Below are 23,945 nucleotides of genomic sequence, written 5' to 3' on the forward strand. Positions count from 1 at the left end.
AAGTCCCCCTCACAATTTTTGAACTCTTTGACCAATTTGATCTAAATTTGGCATTCTCCATTTAGAAGCTGGACAACAGTTTATCCAAGTGTGGTGGGAATTGGCCTAGAAAGGTTACAATTGGTGAAAAAATGGCTCTGCACTATGGACTCTGATTTGCCTTTTCTGTATGTTATTAGTTGATATAGTGGCAGATCAGTACCCAAAAGTGAATCTTATTTTAAAACTTGTCAATTAATTTTAAGAATTCTAAAAAGTGCATTAGCTTGGCCAGATAATTCTGTAATTAATCTCAACTGTAGTTCCTCTTCCTTTCCTCTGCTCCTCTCTTGTGGGGAAGGGGGTGGGTCTGCTCTAGACTTTGAGTCCACCCTTTTCAGAGCACTATTTAATACTCCCATGGAATATTCCTAGGGGAATTTCTGAACTGCTCCATAAGCTGGGTGCCTAAAGTCCTCCTCTTTTGGTACTATTCCCTTTGACTCCCAATAGCTCACCATACGAATACTCCATTTTTGTTTCCTGGGATGGCAGCTCCTTGCATGAAGCGGAGTTTCCTGCTGTGGGTTTTCTATGTAATGCGTTCCAGATTTTTAAAAAATTTTCTATAAATACTCTCAGGTCAAGAAACGTGACACTTTCTGTATTCATTTCTTCAGAGAAATGTAAGTAGACCTCCTCATTCAAGATTTGCAAATACTCCTGAGCTGATTGAGTTACACCTTTCCAAATAATAAAAAAAAAAAAGTCTATATATCCATACCAGGTAACTGTTTTCAGTCCAAATTTCATTAGACTCTGGCAACTAGCTTCTCTAATCAGCCCAAGTAAAGATTGGCGGAACTGGGGGCGACGCAGCTCACGTGGCTGTCCCATGTGTTTTGGCAATAATGTCCCTGGAACAGAAAGATGTTATACAGACAATGTTATGAAATCAATCCACATTCTGTTATCAAAATACTTTAAGGACCTCTAATTTAGGAAAAACTATAGCTCGCAAACAATCAAGATGGGCAATGCTGGCATATAGACTAGTTATGTCCAAGACCATCATTAAAAATTTCGTTTTCCATATAGCTCCCTCAATTTTGGTTAAGAAGTCCTTATTGTCTCTTGCATATATCAATTTCTTTCACAAATTCTTGTAAAAGTAATCAATGAAACCAGACATTCGTTCCATTAGACTTCCTCGTGATGAAATGATAGGCCTTCTAGTGGTTTTACATTATCCTTATGAATCTTTTGTAAGTGATAGAGTGGGAGTTCTTGGTGTGGACTTCCCAGATATTGATATTCTTCAATGTCCAGCATACCGCGATTGTACCATTCACTTAGCAAGTCATGATATTGATGAATACGATTAACCTAGTCCTTCTTGGAAATGAGAGCATAACCTTTAGGTTCTGATAACTGTCTTAATGCTTCCATGCAGTAATACTCTGTCGTTAATAAGACTATATTACCCCCTTTATCTGGTGGATTGCTGGCTATTTGTGAGTTTTCTCAGATTCTCCAATGCATATTGTTGTGTTCTGGAAATGTTCATCAGTGTGCATCCTTACTTAGATCAAATCAATGTTTTTATAAAGCACAGCTGCTCACCTGTAAGAGTCTCAAGGCGCTGAGGTGGTTTGTTCTCTGAGCTTCAGTTAAAGAGCCAGGTTTTAAGGTCCTTCCTGAACTGATGCAGTGATGGTGGTTGCCTGAGGTGCAGGGGCAGCGTGTTCCAGCTCTTTGATGCAAAGAAGGCGAAGGATCTTCCACCAGCTGAGATCTTCCTTATACAGGGAGTGGTGGCTAGTGCTTGTTGAGCGGAGCGGTCTGGTGGGGAGGGGGGTAGAAAGTGATGCTGTGGTTGAGGTAGGTGGGTCCTAGGTTGTGAAGGGCCTTGTATGAGTGTACGAGGAGTTTGAAGTTAATCCTTTTCTCGAAAGGAAGCCAATGGAGTTTTCTTAGGTGATTGGAGATGTGTTTGCGGTGGGGAATGTCCAGGATGAGTCTGGTGGAGGCATTTTGGATGTGCTATAGTTTCTTCAGGTTCTTCTGGGTGGTGCCAACATAGAGAGCGTTGCCATAGATAACTGTAATTTAGTAAGCACTTTTACCACCAACTTATGAAAAATGTTGATTGCATCCACAGGCATTTTAAGTATAAATGTAGATGGCGGCTTTAAATTGGAGTGTGCACTCACATAAGTGATGCCACTGATTGTCTATGTATAATATTGCTGGATGCCAATTTAATCTGGTACTTAAACTGCATACTAACATTATAAGATGGCCGCTAAAGGCATTTGTCGATGAGAATGTAAATTAACTGTTTCTATTTTCATGCGAATTACGTAATTGTGAATTGACAATTAAGATCTTTAAATGTTTGATTTGCGCAATGCGCTGCCAGCACTGAGGAAGGTGAACGTCGAAACACATTTGTTTCTCAATAAATAAATGTTCTTCCCTGCAAGTGCAGACGATTTTTTGTGTGTGAATGTATATAAAGTTCTACTGATTAGTTAGCTCATCGTATGAGTCAATTTAGCATAATCTATTTAGGTTAAAATGATCTGGTTATGATCCAAAACCTTCATTTTGCCAGTCTCTCACATCTGCTGTCATGCATTGCTCATAAGCCTTAGAATTCTTGCAAGTGATATAGCTGGAAGGATATCACATGCAGACCAAAGGCTGCACTTCTACATGCGCCATTGTGTTACCAACCGACCTACACTTTTTTTTTTTTTTTTTTTTAAATAGAAGTTTTAATTCTCCCTCCTTACATGACCAGCTTTGGCAAATCTGCTAGGTATTGTTTGAATGACTTTGCAACTAGTTGTCCTAGAAAGAAAACTGCATAATTAAGAAAAATCTTTTTAAAACCACATGGAAGTTAAGTAGGGCCACTGTATGCACCCTCAAAGAAAAGTGGAATGATAAGGGATAGGAAAGTAGTTATTTTTTTGTTTTTAAGTGATGAACTTAAAAAGCATGCATCGAAATATTTTTCAGAGTAGACAAATTGCCAGTATTTTTAAGAATTATTTCAAATAGCCTTAAAGCAGATGTGTGTAAATCTTTTCTTTGTGAACAAAAAGTCGTAAATGCAAAATGACGGCGAAATAAAAACAAATGAAAAAGCAGGTGGCCAGTAGCACCGTCTAATTTTGGCAGCTTAAGGCATCTAAAAACAGCAGCACTTCCTAAACAAAACGAAGCCACAAATTGACAATCTGTAAATAGCTGACACAGTAAATAAGTCAGATGACATTGGTCATCAATTTCAAGCTTTGCTTCATATTGCATCTGCAGTTTAACAAAAGTACTGCAAGGTGCCCCTTCACAAAAATGGTGCATGACAACATGACTTTGATGGACAGCCTCTTTTGAACAATGCAAATTAAGAAAACACATATGAAATCCTATAGCTGAAAGCAGCAGACTGAACACCATAATAGCTTTGCACTACTCACTTCTCATTTTTGAAGGATTTATGGTATGTTGTTTTTCAGTTCAGTATAACCGAAATGAGAGAAGGGCATTTTTCCCCCCAAAAGGGGCCATTGTTTACCCACTGAAGTCTGTCACATGTCTGGGCCAGCAGGGCTTGTAGCCTCTTGGCCTTCTAGCTGCACCATTTAGCCAAATGAATATAAGAGGTGCTGACAAAAAATAATAAAATGTGCTTGTTGTCCACTCTGCAAGTGCTGGGAGAGACCATGCACTTGTATCCCACATCCTTCACCAAGCAGAAAGGAGGAGCATACCATGCCAGATGCACAAAACCAACAACATAATTCCTGCAACAAGGGTTGCCCCCAGGCTGATCACCAGAAGGATGCTCTATTCCCCAAAACCCCAAACGAAAAAAAGACACCCAATTCTGTAAGTGTCTCGTCTCCTAAAACAGTCACTTAGGTAGTGGCAATATGAGCTGATGCCGACTCTGCTGTTTTAACATATTTTGCTTTGATTCCATAAATGCAAATAAAGGACTAGAATAACAAAAAGGTTGTCTCTATGTAAAAGCATGCAGCTGGGGCAGTAACTGTAAATATAAATAGGACTGGGGAGGAAGGGACATTAGAGGTGGGGGTGAGGGAAGACGATTAACAAGTGGGGTAGGAGCGCAGGGGAGAGGAGCATGCTGGTGACAGAGCAACACGCAAGGGAGACTACTGGAAAACCCATGCCCTCTCATGAGTGCTTAAGCAAAAACTAAAAAGTTGTTCCCTGGAAGTGAAAAGTGAAGGACACAAGCGAAGAGGATATGCTCAAAGGTAGGGAGAGACACAAGATGGACAAGGCAAGCCATCCAATAAGAAGCCAGCAAATGAGTTACAGTAAAGCCAACCAGTAGTAAGTAATGGGCGAGCTTTAAGCCAAATAAGTTCTTGTTAAGCACACCATTGGCTCGACCGGCTTTGTAGTTTGCTAAAGTCTGGTGTGGAAGGAAACATGACATCAATAAAAAAGAATGGTAAGTGAACCATAATCCACGAGAAGGATAAAAAAACAAGTGGCAGGAACGCCATAGAATAAGAAGTAAGCAAATGAAATTGACAATCATTTTTATTCAGTGGACTGACCCAAAGCACGCCAAGTATTGGTGTTGTACATAATAGGCCTTTTGGCAATAGTTAAAGCTGTCTGTAGGAGAGGCGGACATATTGAGAGTTTTTTTTTTTTTTAAAGAGTAGAAGTTTATAGGTTTACATTCTCTCAGTTGCTTATTATGGTGTCTTAACATGCCACAGTTTGTTTTTGAAGGTAATGTTGCGAGTTAATATTATGTGCAATTTGATCTCTGCCACCCCTTCAAATATTTGATTGTTGCTTATAAAGTGTTTGCTGTTGACTGTAGTTCAGTACTCTACCTTTTTAATGCAACTATATTGTTATACAGTTTGTGTGCCAGAGATTTACATTTGAGACTTGCATGTAAATGTTTGTTTGGGCATGTTTTCAAACTTCAGTCATCCTTTTCCCCTGATTGCTGCTTTTTGTCATGGCAGAGGATGAAATTTCTGCTGCTGCAGCAGAAGTATCTAGAATATCTGGAGGATGGCAAGGTTTTGGAGGCTCTTCAAGTTCTACGCGGTGAACTGACTCCACTGAAATACAATACAGAGCGTATTCATATCCTCAGTGGGTAAGGATCTACATGTGCTTTCTCAAACTTGTATCTCTAAATGTCTTGGTGTATTGGGTATTTCTCGTAATCGCACAGCCTTCTGCTTTTGTGGTTTCAAGCAACAAATTTGCAGCCTTAATACATTTGTGGCTATTTGCACGTGTACCAGAGCGCAGCAGAAAACTTTTTTTTTAATTAAACACATCTAACACCTGACTATTTATCTCTATTTATCTTCATCCTCTGATCTTTCATTTCACTCCACTTGTAACCATTTTTAAAGATGTAGGGGGTCATTCTGACCCCGGCCGGCGGCAGTAGCCGGCGGCCTGGCGGGGCCCGCCAGAATACCGCTGCGCGGTCAAAAGACCGCCGCGGGTATTCTGGGTTTCCCGCTGGGCTGGCGGGCGACCGCCAGAAGGCCGCCCACCAGCCCAGCGGGAAACACCCTTCCATGGGGATGCCGGCTCCGAATGGAGCCGGCGGAGTGGAAGGGGTGCGACGGGTGCAGTTGCACCCGTCGCAATTTTCAGTGTCTGCATTGCAGACACTGAAAATCTTTGTGGGGCCCTGTTACGGGGGCCCCTGCAGTGCCCATGCCATTGGCATGGGCACTGCAGGGGCCCCCAGGGGCCCCACGACACCCCATACCGCCATTCTCTTCCTGGCGGCCAAAACCGCCAGGAACAGGATGGCGGTATGGGGGTCGGAATCCCCATGGCGGTGCAGCAAGCTGCGCCGCCATGGAGGATTCCCCAGGGCAGCGGAAAACCGGCGGTACACCGCCGGTTTTCCGTTTCTGACCGTGGCTGTACCGCCGCGGTCAGAATGCCCAAGGGAGCACCGCCAGCCTGTTGGCGGTGCTCCCATGGTCGTTGGCCCTGGCGGATTTTACCGCCAGGGTCAGAATGACCCCCTTAGTCTTGGTGATTGGAGCTGATTTGCTTTACTATCAGGTAAAGTTGCTCTGCATTCTTGACCTCCCCCTATAGTGTTGTTTTCTCTAGTTTATTTTGCACTTGTCAGATTTCAACAGTTGTAAAATGGGAGACTAACATATACAAATACCCTTGTTAGTAAATCTGTGCGTATCCTGTATGAATTATGAGTCAGTAGCTCATCGGTATTCCTAAGCTGCCCTGTGCTTTGATAAAGAATTTCCTGCCTGTAGTTAGCAGACCGCGTCAGTGATGGGTTCAGGTGTAGATGAGTGGTGAGTCTGATGTAGCCGTTAAAGTGGTAGCTGTTCCACTTGAACTTGCGCACGAGAATACAGTGATTCATGATTGTGTAAAATGTAGGCATTAATGCTTCAAGATGGGGGGGGAGGGGCAGATGAAGCAATAGCTTCTTGAAACGGATGATGTAGCTGAGGCAGTATCTTATAATCCTTTTCGTGAATGCATAGCTCGAATATGAAGATTGGATGTGTACCATAGACCTTAAAGGTGGATATTTTCAAATTCTTATTGCCTGAGAATTGACACCATTATTTCTTTGCATATGGAAGAATACTGTTTCCTCAGTAAATCAGTGTGAAAGTTATTTTTCTGTGGGTGCCCGCAAGACATTCTTACCCAGACTGTAGTTATGCAAAATTCTCTCTTAGGATGAAAATACCAAAAGGGCTCTCTCCAGGTTGAAAGTACATGATGTTACTTCATTCTTAAAAATCTCAGAATTTGCCACCTAGACCCCATGTCCTCCACCTACTTCAAGACAAACTGTGCTGGTTTAGATGGACAAAATCATAATGCAGTATCCAAAGAAGTGTAGGGGAACGACCAGATCTCTAGAGCCACTGATGATCTTGTAGTGACTTATTGCCCGGGATCTACAGTTAGCTCATCTGCAAGGCAAAGCGAATGCAGAAGTGAACTTGTTCAACAAGTTTTTTAAGGAAAACCATGTGTGGTTTCTGAGTAATACAGTGCTAAACGAAATCTTCTGCAATTGGCGTTGTCTTCAGATCTTTTTGCAGGTGCCGGAAACAAACTGTCTGGCTTCACCTCCAGGTAGTACCGACTACTAAGGGAGGTCCCCTCCCATTCCCTCACCCCACCCCCACACCCTAAACCACCAAGGCGATTAGGCATAAAAGTTTATTTTTTTTTCTCTTTCAATCACACCGGACAACGTCAAGCTGTCAAACACCAATGCTTCTCTAATACTTATCCCTCTGGAATGTCCCTGGCAACAGTATTGAAGAATCACAGGAGGTTGCTGTGCAGGTTGGAGCTCCTTTATAAGTTCAGGGGCCAGATTCTGCATGATGGCAGATTTTGTTGAACTTCGTGACTGAACTCTTTCAGTGTAGACCTTTAAACACTTCTTGTGGTTCCATGGATGTTTTGATTGAAGCTGGGTGGTCCATCCACCACTTTCTCCAGTCTCTTCAAATAGAGATTCTGTAGCTGGTGCAAACAGCAGCACACCTTCCTTCATAGTGTAAAGAAAACAGTACTTCCAGATGTTCTCAACTTGTGTGATTTGCCCTTTTCAATGAAAAAGGTACATTGTGAGGGCATTACTGCTTACAGGAAATGTCTTTCTCAAACAATTTCCCCCCATAGTTCTTGTAATTAAGGACTCTGAGAATGGGATTTATGCTTTTGTGACAGATGAAGACCATCCTCTCTTGTAGAATTGTGTAGTCATTATAAAAACAAAGTTCTTCATTTCGACTAGACCCAAAAAAGCACCTGGAAGCTCCTAGAAGATTGTTTTCCTGGTAGTAGTCATTCAGCATGCATTGTTAGTGAGCTGCAAATCCAATGCTTCCATGAGGCAATCTCTGCATTCCAGGAGACTAAAGTAGACATAAGGGCTCATCCAGGTTTCCTTCCTAACATTTAGGCCCTCGTTATGACTCCACCGCCCACTAATGTCCCGCGTCTGGATGACCACATATGCGGCCGTCCCTCTGCAGTACCTCAAGTTTCCCGCTGGGCCAGCGGGGGAAAATGGTGTTGACACCTAGTGGTAAACAAACCACAACATTGATGCCTGGCTCGTAATAGAGCCGGCAGCAATGGTGCAGGGAGGTGAGGGGGGGAGGGGGTGGTCCGGCCTGCACTGCCTTTCCGCCAGACTTTGTATGGCGATGGGACTGCATGCAAAGGCTGGCGGAAAGGGGACTTGTAATCCGGAGGGGAGTGCTGCCCTGGCGGATTGAGACACCCTGGCACCGCCAGGCTGTCGGCAACCTGGTGGTGCCAGCGGTTGGACCATCGGAGCCTCCACGGTCATAATAGGGCGGTCGAGCTGCCCCTTTTGGCAGTAGTCTGAGTGCCACTGCGAGTCTTGCGGTTCATGGACTGCCAGACTCGTAATGAGGCCCTCAGTGTGCTAAACTCCAAGAAGTTTGGCAGAACCATTTTGTATAGAGCGTGGTATATTCTGGTGGGTGTGTGTTTTTTTTTTTTTTTTTTTTTTTTTTTCTTCAAGGGATGAGCTTGCTGTGATAAGTGCTTATTGTAGGAAGTTGGCTCTGTATGTGCTATTTCAAAGTAAGGAATAGCATGCACAGAGTCCAAGGGTTCCCCTTAGAGGTAAAATAGTGGTAAAAGGAGATAATACTAATGCTCTATTTTGTGGTAGTGTGGTCGAGCAGTAGGCTTATCCAAGGAGTAGTGTTAAGCATTTGTTGTACATACACATAGACAATAAATGAAGTTCACACACTCGGAGACAAATCCAGCCAATAGGTTTTGTATAGAAAAATATATTTTCTTAGTTTATTTTAAGAACCACAGGTTCTAATTTGACATGTAATACCTTGTTTGAAAGGTATTGCAGGTAAGTACATTAGGAACTTTGAATCATTTCAATTGCATGTATACTTTTCAAGTTATTGACAAATAGCTACTTTAAAAGTGGACACTTAGTGCAATTTTCACAGTTCCTGGGGGAGGTAAGTTTTTGTTAGTTTTACCAGGTAAGTACGACACTTACAGGGTTCAGTTCTTGGTCCAAGGTAGCCCACCGTTGGGGGTTCAGAGCAACCCCAAAGTCACCACACCAGCAGCTCAGGGCCGGTCAGGTGCAGAGTTCAAAGTGGTGCCCAAAACACATAGGCTAGAATGGAGAGAAGGGGGTGCCCCGGTTCCGGTCTGCTTGCAGGTAAGTACCCGCGTCTTCGGAGGGCAGACCAGGGGGGTTTTGTAGGGCACCGGGGGGGACACAAGCCCACACAGAAATTTCACCCTCAGCAGCGCGGGGGCGGCCGGGTGCAGTGTAGAAACCAGCGTCGGGTTCGCAATGTTAGTCTATGAGAGATCAAGGGATCTCTTCAGCGCTGCAGGCAGGCAAGGGGGGGGTTCCTCGGGGAAACCTCCACTTGGGCAAGGGAGAGGGACTCCTGGGGGTCACTTCTCCAGTGAAAGTCCGGTCCTTCAGGTCCTGGGGGCTGCGGGTGCAGGGTCTCTCCCAGGCGTCGGGACTTTGGATTCAAAGAGTCGCGGTCAGGGGAAGCCTCGGGATTCCCTCTGCAGGCGGCGCTGTGGGGGCTCAGGGGGGACAGGTTTTGGTACTCACAGTATCAGAGTAGTCCTGGGGTCCCTCCTGAGGTGTTGGATCTCCACCAGCCGAGTCGGGGTCGCCGGGTGCAGTGTTGCAAGTCTCACGCTTCTTGCGGGGAGCTTGCAGGGTTCTTTCAAGGCTGCTGGAAACAAAGTTGCAGCCTTTCTTGGAGCAGGTCCGCTGTCCTCGGGAGTTTCTTGTCTTTTCGAAGCAGGGGCAGTCCTCAGAGGATGTCGAGGTCGCTGGTCCCTTTGGAAGGCGTCGCTGGAGCAGGATCTTTGGAAGGCAGGAGACAGGCCGGTGAGTTTCTGGAGCCAAGGCAGTTGTCGTCTTCTGGTCTTCCTCTGCAGGGGTTTTCAGCTAGGCAGTCCTTCTTCTTGTAGTTGCAGGAATCTAATTTTCTAGGGTTCAGGGTAGCCCTTAAATACTAAATTTAAGGGCGTGTTTAGGTCTGGGGGGTTAGTAGCCAATGGCTACTAGCCCTGAGGGTGGGTACACCCTCTTTGTGCCTCCTCCCAAGGGGAGGGGGTCACAATCCTAACCCTATTGGGGGAATCCTCCATCTGCAAGATGGAGGATTTCTAAAAGTCAGTCACCTCAGCTCAGGACACCTTAGGGGCTGTCCTGACTGGCCAGTGACTCCTCCTTGTTGCTTTCTTTGTTCCCTCCAGCCTTGCCGCCAAAAGTGGGGGCCGTGGCCGGAGGGGACGGGCAACTCCACTAAGCTGGAGTGCCCTGCTGGGCTGTGACAAAGGGGTGAGCCTTTGAGGCTCACCGCCAGGTGTTACAGCTCCTGCCTGGGGGAGGTGTTAGCATCTCCACCCAGTGCAGGCTTTGTTACTGGCCTCAGAGTGACAAAGGCACTCTCCCCATGGGGCCAGCAACATGTCTCTGGTGTGGCAGGCTGCTGGAACTAGTCAGCCTACACAGACAGTCGGTTAAGCTTCAGGGGGCACCTCTAAGGTGCCCTCTGGGGTGTGTTTTGCAATAAAATGTACACTGGCATCAGTGTGCATTTATTGTGCTGAGAAGTTTGATACCAAACTTCCCAGTTTTCAGTGTAGCCATTATGGTGCTGTGGAGTTCGTGTAAAACAGACTCCCAGACCATATACTCTTATGGCTACCCTGCACTTACAATGTCTAAGGTTTTGTTTAGACACTGTAGGGGCACAGTGCTCATGCACTGGTACCCTCACCTATGGTATAGTGCACCCTGCCTTAGGGCTGTAAGGCCTGCTAGAGGGGTGTCTTACCTATACTGCATAGGCAGTGAGAGGCTGGCATGGCACCCTGAGGGGAGTGCCATGTCGACTTACTCATTTTGTTCTCACTAGCACACACAGGCTTGTAAGCAGTGTGTCTGTGCTGAGTGAGGGGTCTCTAGGGTGGCATAAGACATGCTGCAGCCCTTAGAGACCTTCCTTGGCATCAGGGCCCTTGGTACTAGAAGTACCAGTTACAAGGGACTTATCTGAATGCCAGGGTGTGCCAATTGTGGATACAATGGTACATTTTAGGTGAAGGAACACTGGTGCTGGGGCCTGGTTAGCAGGGTCCCAGCACTCTTCTCAGTCAAGTCAGCATCAGTATCAGGCAAAAAGTGGGGGGTAACTGCAACAGGGAGCCATTTCTTTACACAAGCCCCCCCCAGCCCACAGGCCAGGAGACTCAGCCCAAGCTGGGAGAGTCTTCCTAGTCTGTCAGGCGAGGAAGAGTAGGAGAAATAGGCTGGTTAGTTGCAGGGCCTACTCTGCCTTACATCCTTCTGTTCAGGTCATTCCCTTTGGGGAACTGACCTACTTCCACAGTGATAGGACCTAGTCTGAATTGCCTCTTGTCTGCCTCTTCAATGTCTCCACCCATTCTTTCTATTTTGGTCTTAGAGGTATCCACCTCTGCTAACCTTATCTTGGCCAGGGTTACCCCTAGCTTACCCAGAGAGGTTACCCAGAGCTGGAGTAACCCCACCATGACTAATAGGGTCAGGGGGCCTAACTTGCTATTTGGCATGGGGTCAGACCACCATGCTAAGGATAGTGCAGCCATAAAGGCTAACACCCAGCAGAGGCCACTGACAGCTGTCAGTGCCCAGAACCACACCTTTAGCTCTTCACCTAAAAGGGAAGGGGCTAAGTTACAGGCCTCTTTGGGTTCAGGTTGCCTGTCTGCTGTATTAGAGTGGGGGGTTACCACATCTTGTAGTAAACACCCTTCTTCCACTCTTTCTTCTGTTAGCTGAGGAGCCACCCACTCAGGTTTAACAGTTGCCTGACTAGCCAGGACTTCTTGTGGGTCAGGTTGGACTTTATCAGGGCCATTTTTGGAGTTCTCCCCTACTGGAGCAGAATCTCCTTGGCTTGCTGTAACCTTGGCTAAAGGTTGTCCACCCTTCCTACTCTGTTTTCTTTTCTTCTTCTTCTGGGGCCTGCTTGCATTTACTGCAGAGGCAGGACTTCCAGAATCCTTGGGAGAGGACTGGCACTGGACCAGTTCCTCTCTTGGGCTCTGACTAACCTCTGGGTAGTCATTTCCAAGGAGACAATCAAGGGGGAGGTCTGTACTGACTACTACCCTTCTCCAGCTAAGAGTGCCACCCACTTCTATGGGCACTAAAGCCACAGGCCTCTTAGTGACCCTGTCTAGGCTAACTCTTACCCTGGCAGTCTCACCTGGGATGTACTGGTTTGAGAGCACCAGCCTGTCATGCACAATAGTGTGACTGGCACAAGTGTCTCTCAGGGCAGTGGTTGGGATTCCATTCACCAGTAGGTGGTGGAAGTGTCTACTTCCCTCTGGAATCTCCAACTCACCTGTTGGGCCCTGTTTCCAGTTGAAGGCTATGAAGACCTCCTCATCTGAGGAGTCATCTCCCATGGCTACACTGGTTACCCCTGGAATTTTGTTCTGGGGTTTGTTTTTGGGACAAGAAGTGTCCTTGGTGTGGTGCCCAGACTGTTTACAGTTGTGGCACCATGCCTTAGTGGCATCCCAGTTCTTACCCTGGTACCCACCTTTGTTTTGGGTTGTGTCTTGGGGCCCACCCACCTGTTCTGGTTTTTGGGGGCCTACAGAGGACTCTTTTTCTTTGTTTCTAGTGTCACCCACTTTCTCCTGGGGAGTTTTTGTAACCCCTTTCTTTTGGTCACCCCCAGTGGAAGTTTTGGTTACCCTAGTCTTGACCCAGTGGTCTGCCTTCTTTCCCAATTCTTGGGGAGAAATTGGACCTAGGTCTACCAGATACTGATGCAACTTTTCATTGAAGCAGTTACTTAGAATGTGTTCTTTCATAAACAAATTATAAAGCCCAACATAGTCACACACTTCATTTCCAGTTAACCAACCATCCAGTGTTTTTACTGAGTAGTCTACAAAATCAACCCAGGTCTGGCTCGAGGATTTTTGAGCCCCCCTGAATCTAATTCTATACTCCTCAGTGGAGAATCCAAAGCCCTCAATCAGGGTACCCTTCATGAGGTCATAAGATTCTGCATCTTGTCCAGAGAGTGTGAGGAGTCTATCCCTACACTTTCCTGTGAACATTTCCCAAAGGAGAGCACCCCAGTGAGATCTGTTCACTTTTCTGGTTACACAAGCCCTCTCAAAAGCTGTGAACCATTTGGTGATGTCATCACCATCTTCATATTTTGTTACAATCCCTTTGGGGATTTTTAGGATGTCAGGAGAATCTCTGACCCTATTTAAGTTGCTGCCACCATCGATGGGACCTAGGCCCATCTCTTTTCTTTCCCTTTCTATGGCTAGGAGCTGCTTTTCCAAAGCCAATCTTTTGACCATCCTGGCTAACAGGGGGTCATCTTCACTGGAGTTATCCTCAGTGATTTCAGAGGTGTTGGTCTCTCCTGTGAGGGAACCAGCATCTCTGACTATTATTTTTGGAATCAGGGTTTGAGGGACCCTGTTCTCCCTAGATAAGACTGGTAGGGGGGAATTTTCCTCCAAGTCACTATCCTCTTCCTCTGAGTTGCTACCCTCAGAGGGGTTGGCCTTTTCAAACTCTGCCAAAAGCTCCTGGAGCTGTATTTTGGTAGGTTTGGGGCCCATTGTTATTTTCTTTATTTTACAGAGTGACCTTAGCTCCCTCATCTTAAGATGGAGGTAAGGTGTGGTGTCGAGTTCCACCACAGTCACATCTGTGCTAGACTTTTTGCTTCTAAAAGTTGGAATACTTTTTAAGAATCTACAACTGGTTCTAGAATCTAATTCAAACTTTTACAAACTTTTAAACTCTAAAAGAAATGCTAAACAGGATCTAACACAAGGCCCTAGCAGGTCTTTTAAGAATTTAGAAAAAACTTTTCAAATTGCAAAAAATCAATTTCTAATGACAATTTTGGAATTTGTCGTGTGATCAGGTATTGGCTGAGTAGTCCAGCAAATGCAAAGTCTTGTACCCCACCGCTGATCCACCAATGTAGGAAGTTAGCTCTGTATGTGCTATTTCAAAGTAAGGAATAGCATGCACAGAGTCCAAGGGTTCCCCTTAGAGGTAAAATAGTGGTAAAAAGAGATAATACTAATGCTCTATTTTGTGGTAGTGTGGTCGAGCAGTAGGCTTATCCAAGGAGTAGTGTTAAGCATTTGTTGTACATACACATAGACAATAAATGAAGTACACACACTCGGAGACAAATCCAGCCAATAGGTTTTGTATAGAAAAATATATTTTCTTAGTTTATTTTAAGAACCACAGGTTCAAATTTGACATGTAATACCTTGTTTGAAAGGTATTGCAGGTAAGTACATTAGGAACTTTGAATCATTTCAATTGCATGTATACTTTTCAAGTTATTCACCAATAGCTATTTCAAAAGTGGACACAGTGCAATTTTCACAGTTCCTGGGGGAGGTAAGTTTTTGTTAGTTTTACCAGGTAAGTACGACACTTACAGGGTTCAGTTCTTGGTCCAAGGTAGCCCACCGTTGGGGGTTCAGAGCAACCCCAAAGTCACCACACCAGCAGCTCAGGGCCGGTCAGGTGCAGAGTTCAAAGTGGTGCCCAAAACACATAGGCTAGAATGGAGAGAAGGGGGTGCCCCGGTTCCGGTCTGCTTGCAGGTAAGTACCCGCGTCTTCGGAGGGCAGACCAGGGGGGTTTTGTAGGGCACCGGGGGGGGACACAAGCCCACACAGAAATTTCACCCTCAGCAGCGCGGGGGCGGCCGGGTGCAGTGTAGAAACCAGCGTCGGGTTCGCAATGTTAGTCTATGAGAGATCTCGGGATCTCTTCAGCGCTGCAGGTAGGCAAGGGGGGGGTTCCTCGGGGAAACCTCCACTTGGGCAAGGGAGAGGGACTCCTGGGGGTCACTTCTCCAGTGAAAGTCCGGTCCTTCAGGTCCTGGGGGCTGCGGGTGCAGGGTCTCTCCCAGGCGTCGGGACTTTGGATTCAAAGAGTCGCGGTCAGGGGAAGCCTCGGGATTCCCTCTGCAGGCGGCGCTGTGGGGGCTCAGGGGGGACAGGTTTTGGTACTCACAGTATCAGAGTAGTCCTGGGGTCCCTCCTGAGGTGTTGGATCTCCACCAGCCGAGTCGGGGTCGCCGGGTGCAGTGTTGCAAGTCTCACGCTTCTTGCGGGGAGCTTGCAGGGTTCTTTCAAGGCTGCTGGAAACAAAGTTGCAGCCTTTCTTGGAGCAGGTCCGCTGTCCTCGGGAGTTTCTTGTCTTTTCGAAGCAGGGGCAGTCCTCAGAGGATGTCGAGGTCGCTGGTCCCTTTGGAAGGCGTCGCTGGAGCAGGATCTTTGGAAGGCAGGAGACAGGCCGGTGAGTTTCTGGAGCCAAGGCAGTTGTCGTCTTCTGGTCTTCCTCTGCAGGGGTTTTCAGCTAGGCAGTCCTTCTTCTTGTAGTTGCAGGAATCTAATTTTCTAGGGTTCAGGGTAGCCCTTAAATACTAAATTTAAGGGCGTGTTTAGGTCTGGGGGGTTAGTAGCCAATGGCTACTAGCCCTGAGGGTGGGTACACCCTCTTTGTGCCTCCTCCCAAGGGGAGGGGGGTCACAATCCTAACCCTATTGGGGGAATCCTCCATCTGCAAGATGGAGGATTTCTAAAAGTCAGAGTCACCTCAGCTCAGGACACCTTAGGGGCTGTCCTGACTGGCCAGTGACTCCTCCTTGTTGCTTTCTTTGTTCCCTCCAGCCTTGCCGCCAAAAGTGGGGGCCGTGGCCGGAGGGGGCGGGCAACTCCACTAAGCTGGAGTGCCCTGCTGGGCTGTGACAAAGGGGTGAGCCTTTGAGGCTCACCGCCAGGTGTTACAGCTCCTGCCTGGGGGAGGTGTTAGCATCTCCACCCAGTGCAGGCTTTGTTACTGGCCTCAGAGTGACAAAGGCACTCTCCCCATGGGGCCAGCAACATGTCTCTGGTGTGGCAGGCTGCTGGAACTAGTCAGCCTACACAGACAGTCGGTTAAGCTTCAGGGGGCACCTCTAAGGTGCCCTCTGGGGTGTGTTTTGCAATAAAATGTACACTGGCATCAGTGTGCATTTATTGTGCTGAGAAGTTTGATACCAAACTTCCCAGTTTTCAGTGTAGCCATTATGGTGCTGTGGAGTTCGTGTAAAACAGACTCCCAGACCATATACTCTTATGGCTACCCTGCACTTACAATGTCTAAGGTTTTGTTTAGACACTGTAGGGGCACAGTGCTCATGCACTGGTACCCTCACCTATGGTATAGTGCACCCTGCCTTAGGGCTGTAAGGCCTGCTAGAGGGGTGTCTTACCTATACTGCATAGGCAGTGAGAGGCTGGCATGGCACCCTGAGGGGAGTGCCATGTCGACTTACTCATTTTGTTCTCACTAGCACACACAGGCTTGTAAGCAGTGTGTCTGTGCTGAGTGAGGGGTCTCTAGGGTGGCATAAGACATGCTGCAGCCCTTAGAGACCTTCCTTGGCATCAGGGCCCTTGGTACTAGAAGTACCAGTTACAAGGGACTTATCTGAATGCCAGGGTGTGCCAATTGTGGATACAATGGTACATTTTAGGTGAAGGAACACTGGTGCTGGGGCCTGGTTAGCAGGGTCCCAGCACTCTTCTCAGTCAAGTCAGCATCAGTATCAGGCAAAAAGTGGGGGGTAACTGCAACAGGGAGCCATTTCTTTACACTTATGATTATCAATTATGATCCACTGAACGAGAGGGACCAGTTACTAACCTGCAATAGTCCTTATTCAAGGGAACCCCCACTGAAATCTTGAGAAATTACTCTTCCTCCTAACTTTGCTTTTCTAAAGAAATGTGTTCATTATTAATATATTTTAAAAAGTGCCCCAGATTTAAGCATGTGGCTTGAGGAGGAGGAGTGGGGGATATTATGTGGTGTTAATGATTTCAGTGGAGATCGCATGAGGGATAAGTTTGGGTTACCAGTAAATATATTTTCCTTATTTGGCGATCAAGGTGGGTGGTACTTAGACGAAACCTAAATTGGAGCTTCCCAAAATTACGCAGAACTTTCTGAAGAACTTTCTCTGTTTTATTTATTTACCTATTTATGTATTTATTGCCTTTGGGGCCCATTATCTGAAAGGGCATCACTGGGTCTAATGGACAGAATTAATAAGAACACCTAAATAAGCATATAGGTGCGTGCCTTTGGAAGAAATTGCACCCTTTGGTTTGCACCACAAATATGTTTTTCGGATGGGACTGTGGCTTTCTTTCATAAAACCATGATCCTCTCACTGTCTCCGTTCTGTCAAAACCTCCATATCTGACTTGTGGAATGTTATGAATCAGCTTTATCAACTACTTCACCATTTACTTACTTCCACAGGGTATTTTCAGTTCTTTGGTCATGATAGTTTATACTATCTGGACAGAATTATTCTCCTGTGCACCTTTCTTCAGGAGAATATATTGATGGTGGAGTTCCTCAAGGTTTGTGTAGTATTCTCTCTGCTACAGCTTAACCTGGCTTATCTTCTTGTAGGGCTGCTAACATGGATTGCTGCACTGTCTATACTCCATTGGTTACTAGTCGCTATGAGGATACTGTTCAGTCTGTTGCACATTGTGCTGCTTATCCAGCAAGGCCGTTTGAAAGGTTCAAGGTTCTTCACTTGCTCTTATACCCTGGTTGTGAAGGGATGTTTCTCCAGTGATCACTTAGGCAGAAAGCACAAAGTGATGGAAGATCCTTTTTAGTGGTTGCTCACACTCGAACAAATTGACACAATTGGTTATCTGTGAGGGCCATACAGACATTGCTCTTCAAAAAAAAGTATTAGTGTGCATCTTACAAGTTTTGAATGGCTAGCTCAAATAGACCACCCTGTTCGTGCATTAATATGTTTTTTAGAAGCCGTGTGTAGGAAGTTGGCTCTGTATGTGCTATTTCAAAGTAAGGAATAGCATGCACAGAGTCCAAGGGTTCCCCTTAGAGGTAAAATTGTGGTAAAAAGAGATAATACTAATGCTCTATTTTGTGGTAGTGTGGTCGAGCAGTAGGCTTATCCAAGGAGTAGTGTTAAGCATTTGTTGTACATACACATAGACAATAAATGAGGTACACACACTCAGAGACCAATCCAGCCAATAGGTTTTGTTATAGAAAAATATCTTTTCTTAGTTTATTTTAAGAACCACAGGTTCAAATGTAACATGTAATATCTTGTTTGAAAGGTATTGCAGGTAAGTACATTAGGAACTTTGAATCATTTCAATTGCATGTATACTTTTCAAGTTATTCACAAATAGCTATTTTAAAAGTGGACACAGTGCAATTTTCACAGTTCCTGGGGGAGGTAAGTTTTTGTTAGTTTTACCAGGTAAGTAAGACACTTACAGGGTTCAGTTCTTGGTCCAAGGTAGCCCACCGTTGGGGGGTTCAGAGCAACCCCAAAGTTACCACACCAGCAGCTCAGGGCCGGTCAGGTGCAGAGTTCAAAGTGGTGCCCCAAACGCATAGGCTTCAATGGAGAGAAGGGGGTGCCCCGGTTCCAGTCTGCCAGCAGGTAAGTACCCGCGTCTTCGGAGGGCAGACCAGGGGGGTTTTGTAGGGCACCGGGGGGGACACAAGCCCACACAGAAATTTCACCCTCAGCGGCGCGGGGGCGGCCGGGTGCAGTGTTAGAACAAGCGTCGGGTTCGCGATGGAAGTCAATGAGAGATCAAGGGATCTCTTCAGCGCTGCAGGCAGGCAAGGGGGGGCTTCCTCGGGGAAACCTCCACTTGGGCAAGGGAGAGGGACTCCTGGGGGTCACTTCTGCAGTGAAAGTCCGGTCCTTCAGGTCCTGGGGGCTGCGGGTGCAGGGTCTTTTCCAGGCGTCGGGACTTAGGTTTCAGAGAGTCGCGGTCAGGGGAAGCCTCGGGATTCCCTCTGCAGGCGGCGCTGTGGGGGCTCAGGGGGGACAGGTTTTGGTACTCACAGTCGTAGAGTAGTCCGGGGGTCCTCCCTGAGGTGTTGGTTCTCCACCAGCCGAGTCGGGGTCGCCGGGTGCAGTGTTGCAAGTCTCACGCTTATTGCGGGGAGTTGCAGGGTTCTTTAAAGCTGCTTCTTGAAACAAAGTTGCAGTCTTTTTGGAGCAGGTCCGCTGTCCTCGGGAGTTTCTTGTCGTTGTCGAAGCAGGGCAGTCCTCAGAGGATGCAGAGGTCGCTGGTCCCTTTGGAAGGCGTCGCTGGAGCAGAGTTCTTTGGAAGGCAGGAGACAGGCCGGTGAGTTTCTGGAGCCAAGGCAGTTGTTGTCTTCTGGTCTTCCTCTGCAGGGGTTTTCAGCTAGGCAGTCCTTCTTGTTGTTGCAGGAATCTAATTTTCTAGGGTTCAGGGTAGCCCTTAAATACTAAATTTAAGGGCGTGTTTAGGTCTAGGGGGTTAGTAGCCAATGGCTACTAGCCCTGAGGGTGGGTACACCCTCTTTGTGCCTCCTCCCAAGGGGAGGGGGTCACAATCCTAACCCTATTGGGGGAATCCTCCATCTGCAAGATGGAGGATTTCTAAAAGTTAGTCACCTCAGCTCAGGACACCTTAGGGGCTGTCCTGACTGGCCAGTGACTCCTCCGTGTTGCTTTCTTTGTTCCCTCCAGCCTTGCCGCCAAAAGTGGGGGCCGTGGCCGGAGGGGGCGGGCAACTCCACTAGCTGGAGTGTCCTGCGGTGCTGGCACAAAGGGGTGAGCCTTTGAGGCTCACCGCCAGGTGTTACAGCTCCTGCCTGGGGGAGGTGTTAGCATCTCCACCCAGTGCAGGCTTTGTTACTGGCCTCAGAGTGACAAAGGCACTCTCCCCATGAGGCCAGCAACATGTCTCTAGTGTGGCAGGCTGCTGGAACCAGTCAGCCTACACAGATAGTTGGTGAAGTTTCAGGGGGCACCTCTAAGGTGCCCTCTGTGGTGTATTTTACAATAAAATGTACACTGGCATCAGTGTGCATTTATTGTGCTGAGAAGTTTGATACCAAACTTCCCAGTTTTCAGTGTAGCCATTATGGTGCTGTGGAGTTCGTGTAAAACAGACTCCCAGACCATATACTCTTATGGCTACCCTGCACTTACAATGTCTAAGGTTTTGCTTAGACACTGTAGGGGTACAGTGCTCATGCACTGGTACCCTCACCTATGGTATAGTGCACCCTGCCTTGGGGCTGTAAGGCCTGCTAGAGGGGTGTCTTACCTATACTGCATAGGCAGTGAGAGGCTGGCATGGCACCCTGTGGGGAGTGCCATGTCGACTTACTCATTTTGTTCTCACTAGCACACACAGGCTTGTAAGCAGGGTGTCTGTGCTGAGTGAGGGGTCTCTAGGGTGGCATAATACATGCTGCAGCCCTTAGAGACCTTCCCTGGCATCAGGGCCCTTGGTACCAGAGGTACCAGTTACAAGGGACTTATCTGGATGCCAGGGTGTGCCAATTGTGGAAACAATGGTACATTTTAGGTGAAAGAACACTGGTGCTGGGGCCTGGTTAGCAGGGCCCCAGCACACTTCTCAGTCAAGTCAGCATCAGTATCAGGCAAAAAGTGGGGGGGTAACTGCAACAGGGAGCCATTTCTTTACACCGTGTGAAGCCTTCTAACAACGTTTCTTTACTATAAGAAGCTATGCTAATAGAAGTTTAAAAAATAAAATTAAAAAAAAGCATTCCATCTCTTTTTAAATAATGCCTCAAGACTGGAAAGGTACTGGCATGGTTGGACAAGAGCTAAGATTTGACGCTCAAAGTTGAGTGCAGAATTATTCCAGATAACCAGGGGATGGTGATAGTGAGAGACAGCGAAGGGGGAGAATAAATGTTTGAATAAATGTTCTGCTTTTTATTTTTATTTTTTTATCATGGCCTAATAAGTAGAAAAACAATGTTGTTAACTATTGACCATATTTGTGTGCCCTTATTCATGGTATAAACAAGCAACTGATATCTATAGTATCTCTCTATTTTAGTCTGATATTAAATATACATGTTCTGTTTTGTATAGCTGCAACCTAGCAAAAACTCAGTAGAGCGCTGCCCAAGGTCAGACAAGTATGCAGTAAATTGAGTGAATGGGACGGAAGCCCTGAACCACCTTAAATCTCTAGGAGCACCTGATTCCCTTTGCCTGCTCATCTTCAACTTTTAGCATAGCTGTTCATATTCTCTGTCTCTCTACCTCGCTCTCTTACTCTCTCTCTCACTCTCTCTCAATAGATCTCTCAATCTCTCTCTCTCTCTCTCTATATATATATATATATATATATATATATATATATATATATATATGAGTAATTGTATTTATATAGCGCTTACTACCCCTGACGAGGCGTCGAAGCGCTTTTTGGTGAGTAGCACGCTACTCTGGAACCCAACAAGAATTAGTGATGGATTAGTATTGGGAAATAATGAGTACAGTTTTAGTATTATTCTGAGTTAATTTGAGCCGCGGATATGAGAGAGTTTTAGATTGACTGGAGGGGGAAAGAAATCCAGAAGAGTTAATTGGGAGTATATCCTTAATTTACTCAACCCAAAGGCTTGGGATGAGTAAAGGGGGATGGAGGAGGGAAGAGTATGTGGAAGGGTTAGGGAGAGCATAGTATCAGGGTGAGATAAATGCGGGAGAATTTAGTAGGGTTGTGTGGGAGGTCACGGTAGTAGAGTGAGGTTTGGTGAGTTGGATGTGGAAGCGGAGGGAAGAGTTTAGGCAGAGTTATTTAGGAGATGAAAGTAGTAGAAAGGATTTGGGATGAGTCGGAGTGAGAATGGAGGATAGTTTGATAGAGACATGACATATGATGATGGGTAGATAAGTGTGATAAGATGAGAGCAGGAATTCATAGATATCTAGTATAACAACCCACCCAAGAGCCATGCAATGACCCACGAACATGCCAAGCACAGAAATAAATATATATATATATATATATATATATATATATATATATATATATATATATATATATATATATATACACACACACACGCACATACAATACATAATTAGAACCATGGGTAAAATATACTTAAACAGGTTTAAAGAGTGTGTGTGTATTTTATTGTTATGACATAGTAGCAATACATATTGTCTAAAGAAACTATACATAACTAGAAATATACACATAATCTGAAAAAATATTTATCAACATAGGCATATGCAGTTCATAGTTGTTTGAATATGGTGGTTATGAAGGAAAGAGCCAACTCTTGAGTAGTTTTCTGAAGACAAGAAAGTTATCTGTGGCTCTTATAGTTGGGGGTAATGAATTCCATAGTTTGGCTGCTTGAACAGAGAAGGATGTACCACCTATAGTCTTTTTCTTGTATGGTGATGTTCTAAGGCGGGGTGCCAATCTTGAGCGGAGATTTCTTTGTTGGATGTATTTGGTTATTTTGTTTCTGATTAAAAAGCGGTCCTGTTCCATGTATAGCTTTGTGGGTGATACAAAGCAGCTTGAAAGTGCATCTTCTGGCAACGGTTAACCAGTGTAGTGCTCTCAAGGCAGGGGAGATGTGGGCTTGCGGCTTTACATGTAATAGTAGCCTGGGTGCAGAATTCTGGATACGTTGTAGATTTTTCATAACAGATAGAGATGATCCATGGTAGAGGCCATCAGCACAATCCAGTTTGGATAGTACAAGCGAGGTAGTAGCTTGCACCTTGTGTGGAAATCCGAGGTGGGGGGAAGATGCGTTGTAAAGTCTTCAAGGTGATGAAGCTTGTTCGTGCTAATTTGTCCACTTGGACATTAATAGTTAACTTTGAATCCATGGTGATTCCTAGGTTTTTAACTTCCTGTGATAATTGAGGAGGTGGTCCGAGATCGTCAGGCCAGACGCACAGAGGGTCATAATTTTTCCAGTCCCCACATATGAGTATTTCTGTTTTGGAGGTATTTAGTTTGAGATGGCTCCAGGTCGTCCACTGATCAACGGCTCTGAGGCAGATGAAGATTTGTGAGTTTTCAATGTTTTTGGGGCATTCTAATTTAAGTAGTATTTGTGTGTCATCTGCATAGTTGTAGCATGTGAGATGGATCACAGTTCTGGTTGAAAAGCAAAGGTGAGGTGATTGATCCTTGGGGGGATCCCTGCTTTTGTGAGGTAGGGTTTGGACGAGAAGTGGGGGCGAGTGGATGATATTCGATCTTTTTTTGAAGATGGGAAGTAATCCTGTTGAGAGCAATCCCTTGAATGCCGGCTTTGTGGAGTCTTTGAATTAGGGTGTCATGGTCAACCGTATCAAAGGCAGCTGAGAGGTCCAAGAGAAGTAGTGCAGCAACTCCATTTCGGTCAACTGTGTTTTTAAGATCATCCCAGATTGCTATGAGTGCCGATTCCGTGCTTCTTCCTGGGCGGAATCCAGTTTGGAAGTCTGAAAGTATAGAATTGTCTTCAATGAAATGTGACATCTGGGCGAATGCTGCTCTTTCTCTCAATTTGCCCAGGAAATGTCCATTTGTGATTGGTCTGTAGTTGTTGGGGTCTTGCGAGTCTAGGTTTGTTTTCTTTAATAAAGGTCGTATGTATGCCTTTTTCAGGTATACAGGAAAAGTTCCTGAAGTTAAAGAGTTGTTGATGATTCTTCTTACAGGTGTGGCAGCAGAAGTAGATAGAAGAATGTTCTTGAAGGTTTGTGGTGGGCAAGGGTCAGAAGGGCAACAAGAAGGTCTGCTTGCTTTGACCAAATCCATAAATTCACCCTGGGATATTGGTTTGTAGGACTGTAGAGGTTGGGTTGGTTTATTCTTAGAGGGTATTTTAGGAAAGGGGTTGGTGCTGATGTTTTTCTTCTGTTTTAAATAGGACCCCAATGTGTCTGCCTTGGTTGTGTAGTGAGTTACCAATTTGTTTGTGAAATCTTGAGCAGTGG

The 23,945-nt window shown here is 45.9% G+C and overlaps 1 protein-coding gene across 3 annotated transcripts in view; it reads left to right on the top strand.

The window, feature by feature from the left end:
* The window catches only part of WDR26 (WD repeat domain 26), a 569,671-nt gene that overhangs the window by 26,367 nt on the left and 519,359 nt on the right, over positions 1-23,945 (top strand). For all 3 annotated transcript variants that reach the window (XM_069233823.1, XM_069233822.1, XM_069233824.1), the window contains exon 4: positions 5,010-5,146. In XM_069233823.1, the coding sequence (XP_069089924.1) occupies positions 5,010-5,146 (137 nt within the window). The remainder of the gene's footprint in view (positions 1-5,009; positions 5,147-23,945) is intronic.

Source organism: Pleurodeles waltl, chromosome 5, assembly GCF_031143425.1.
Source record: "Pleurodeles waltl isolate 20211129_DDA chromosome 5, aPleWal1.hap1.20221129, whole genome shotgun sequence".
In the NCBI taxonomy this organism is placed as follows: Eukaryota; Metazoa; Chordata; class Amphibia; order Caudata; family Salamandridae; genus Pleurodeles; species Pleurodeles waltl.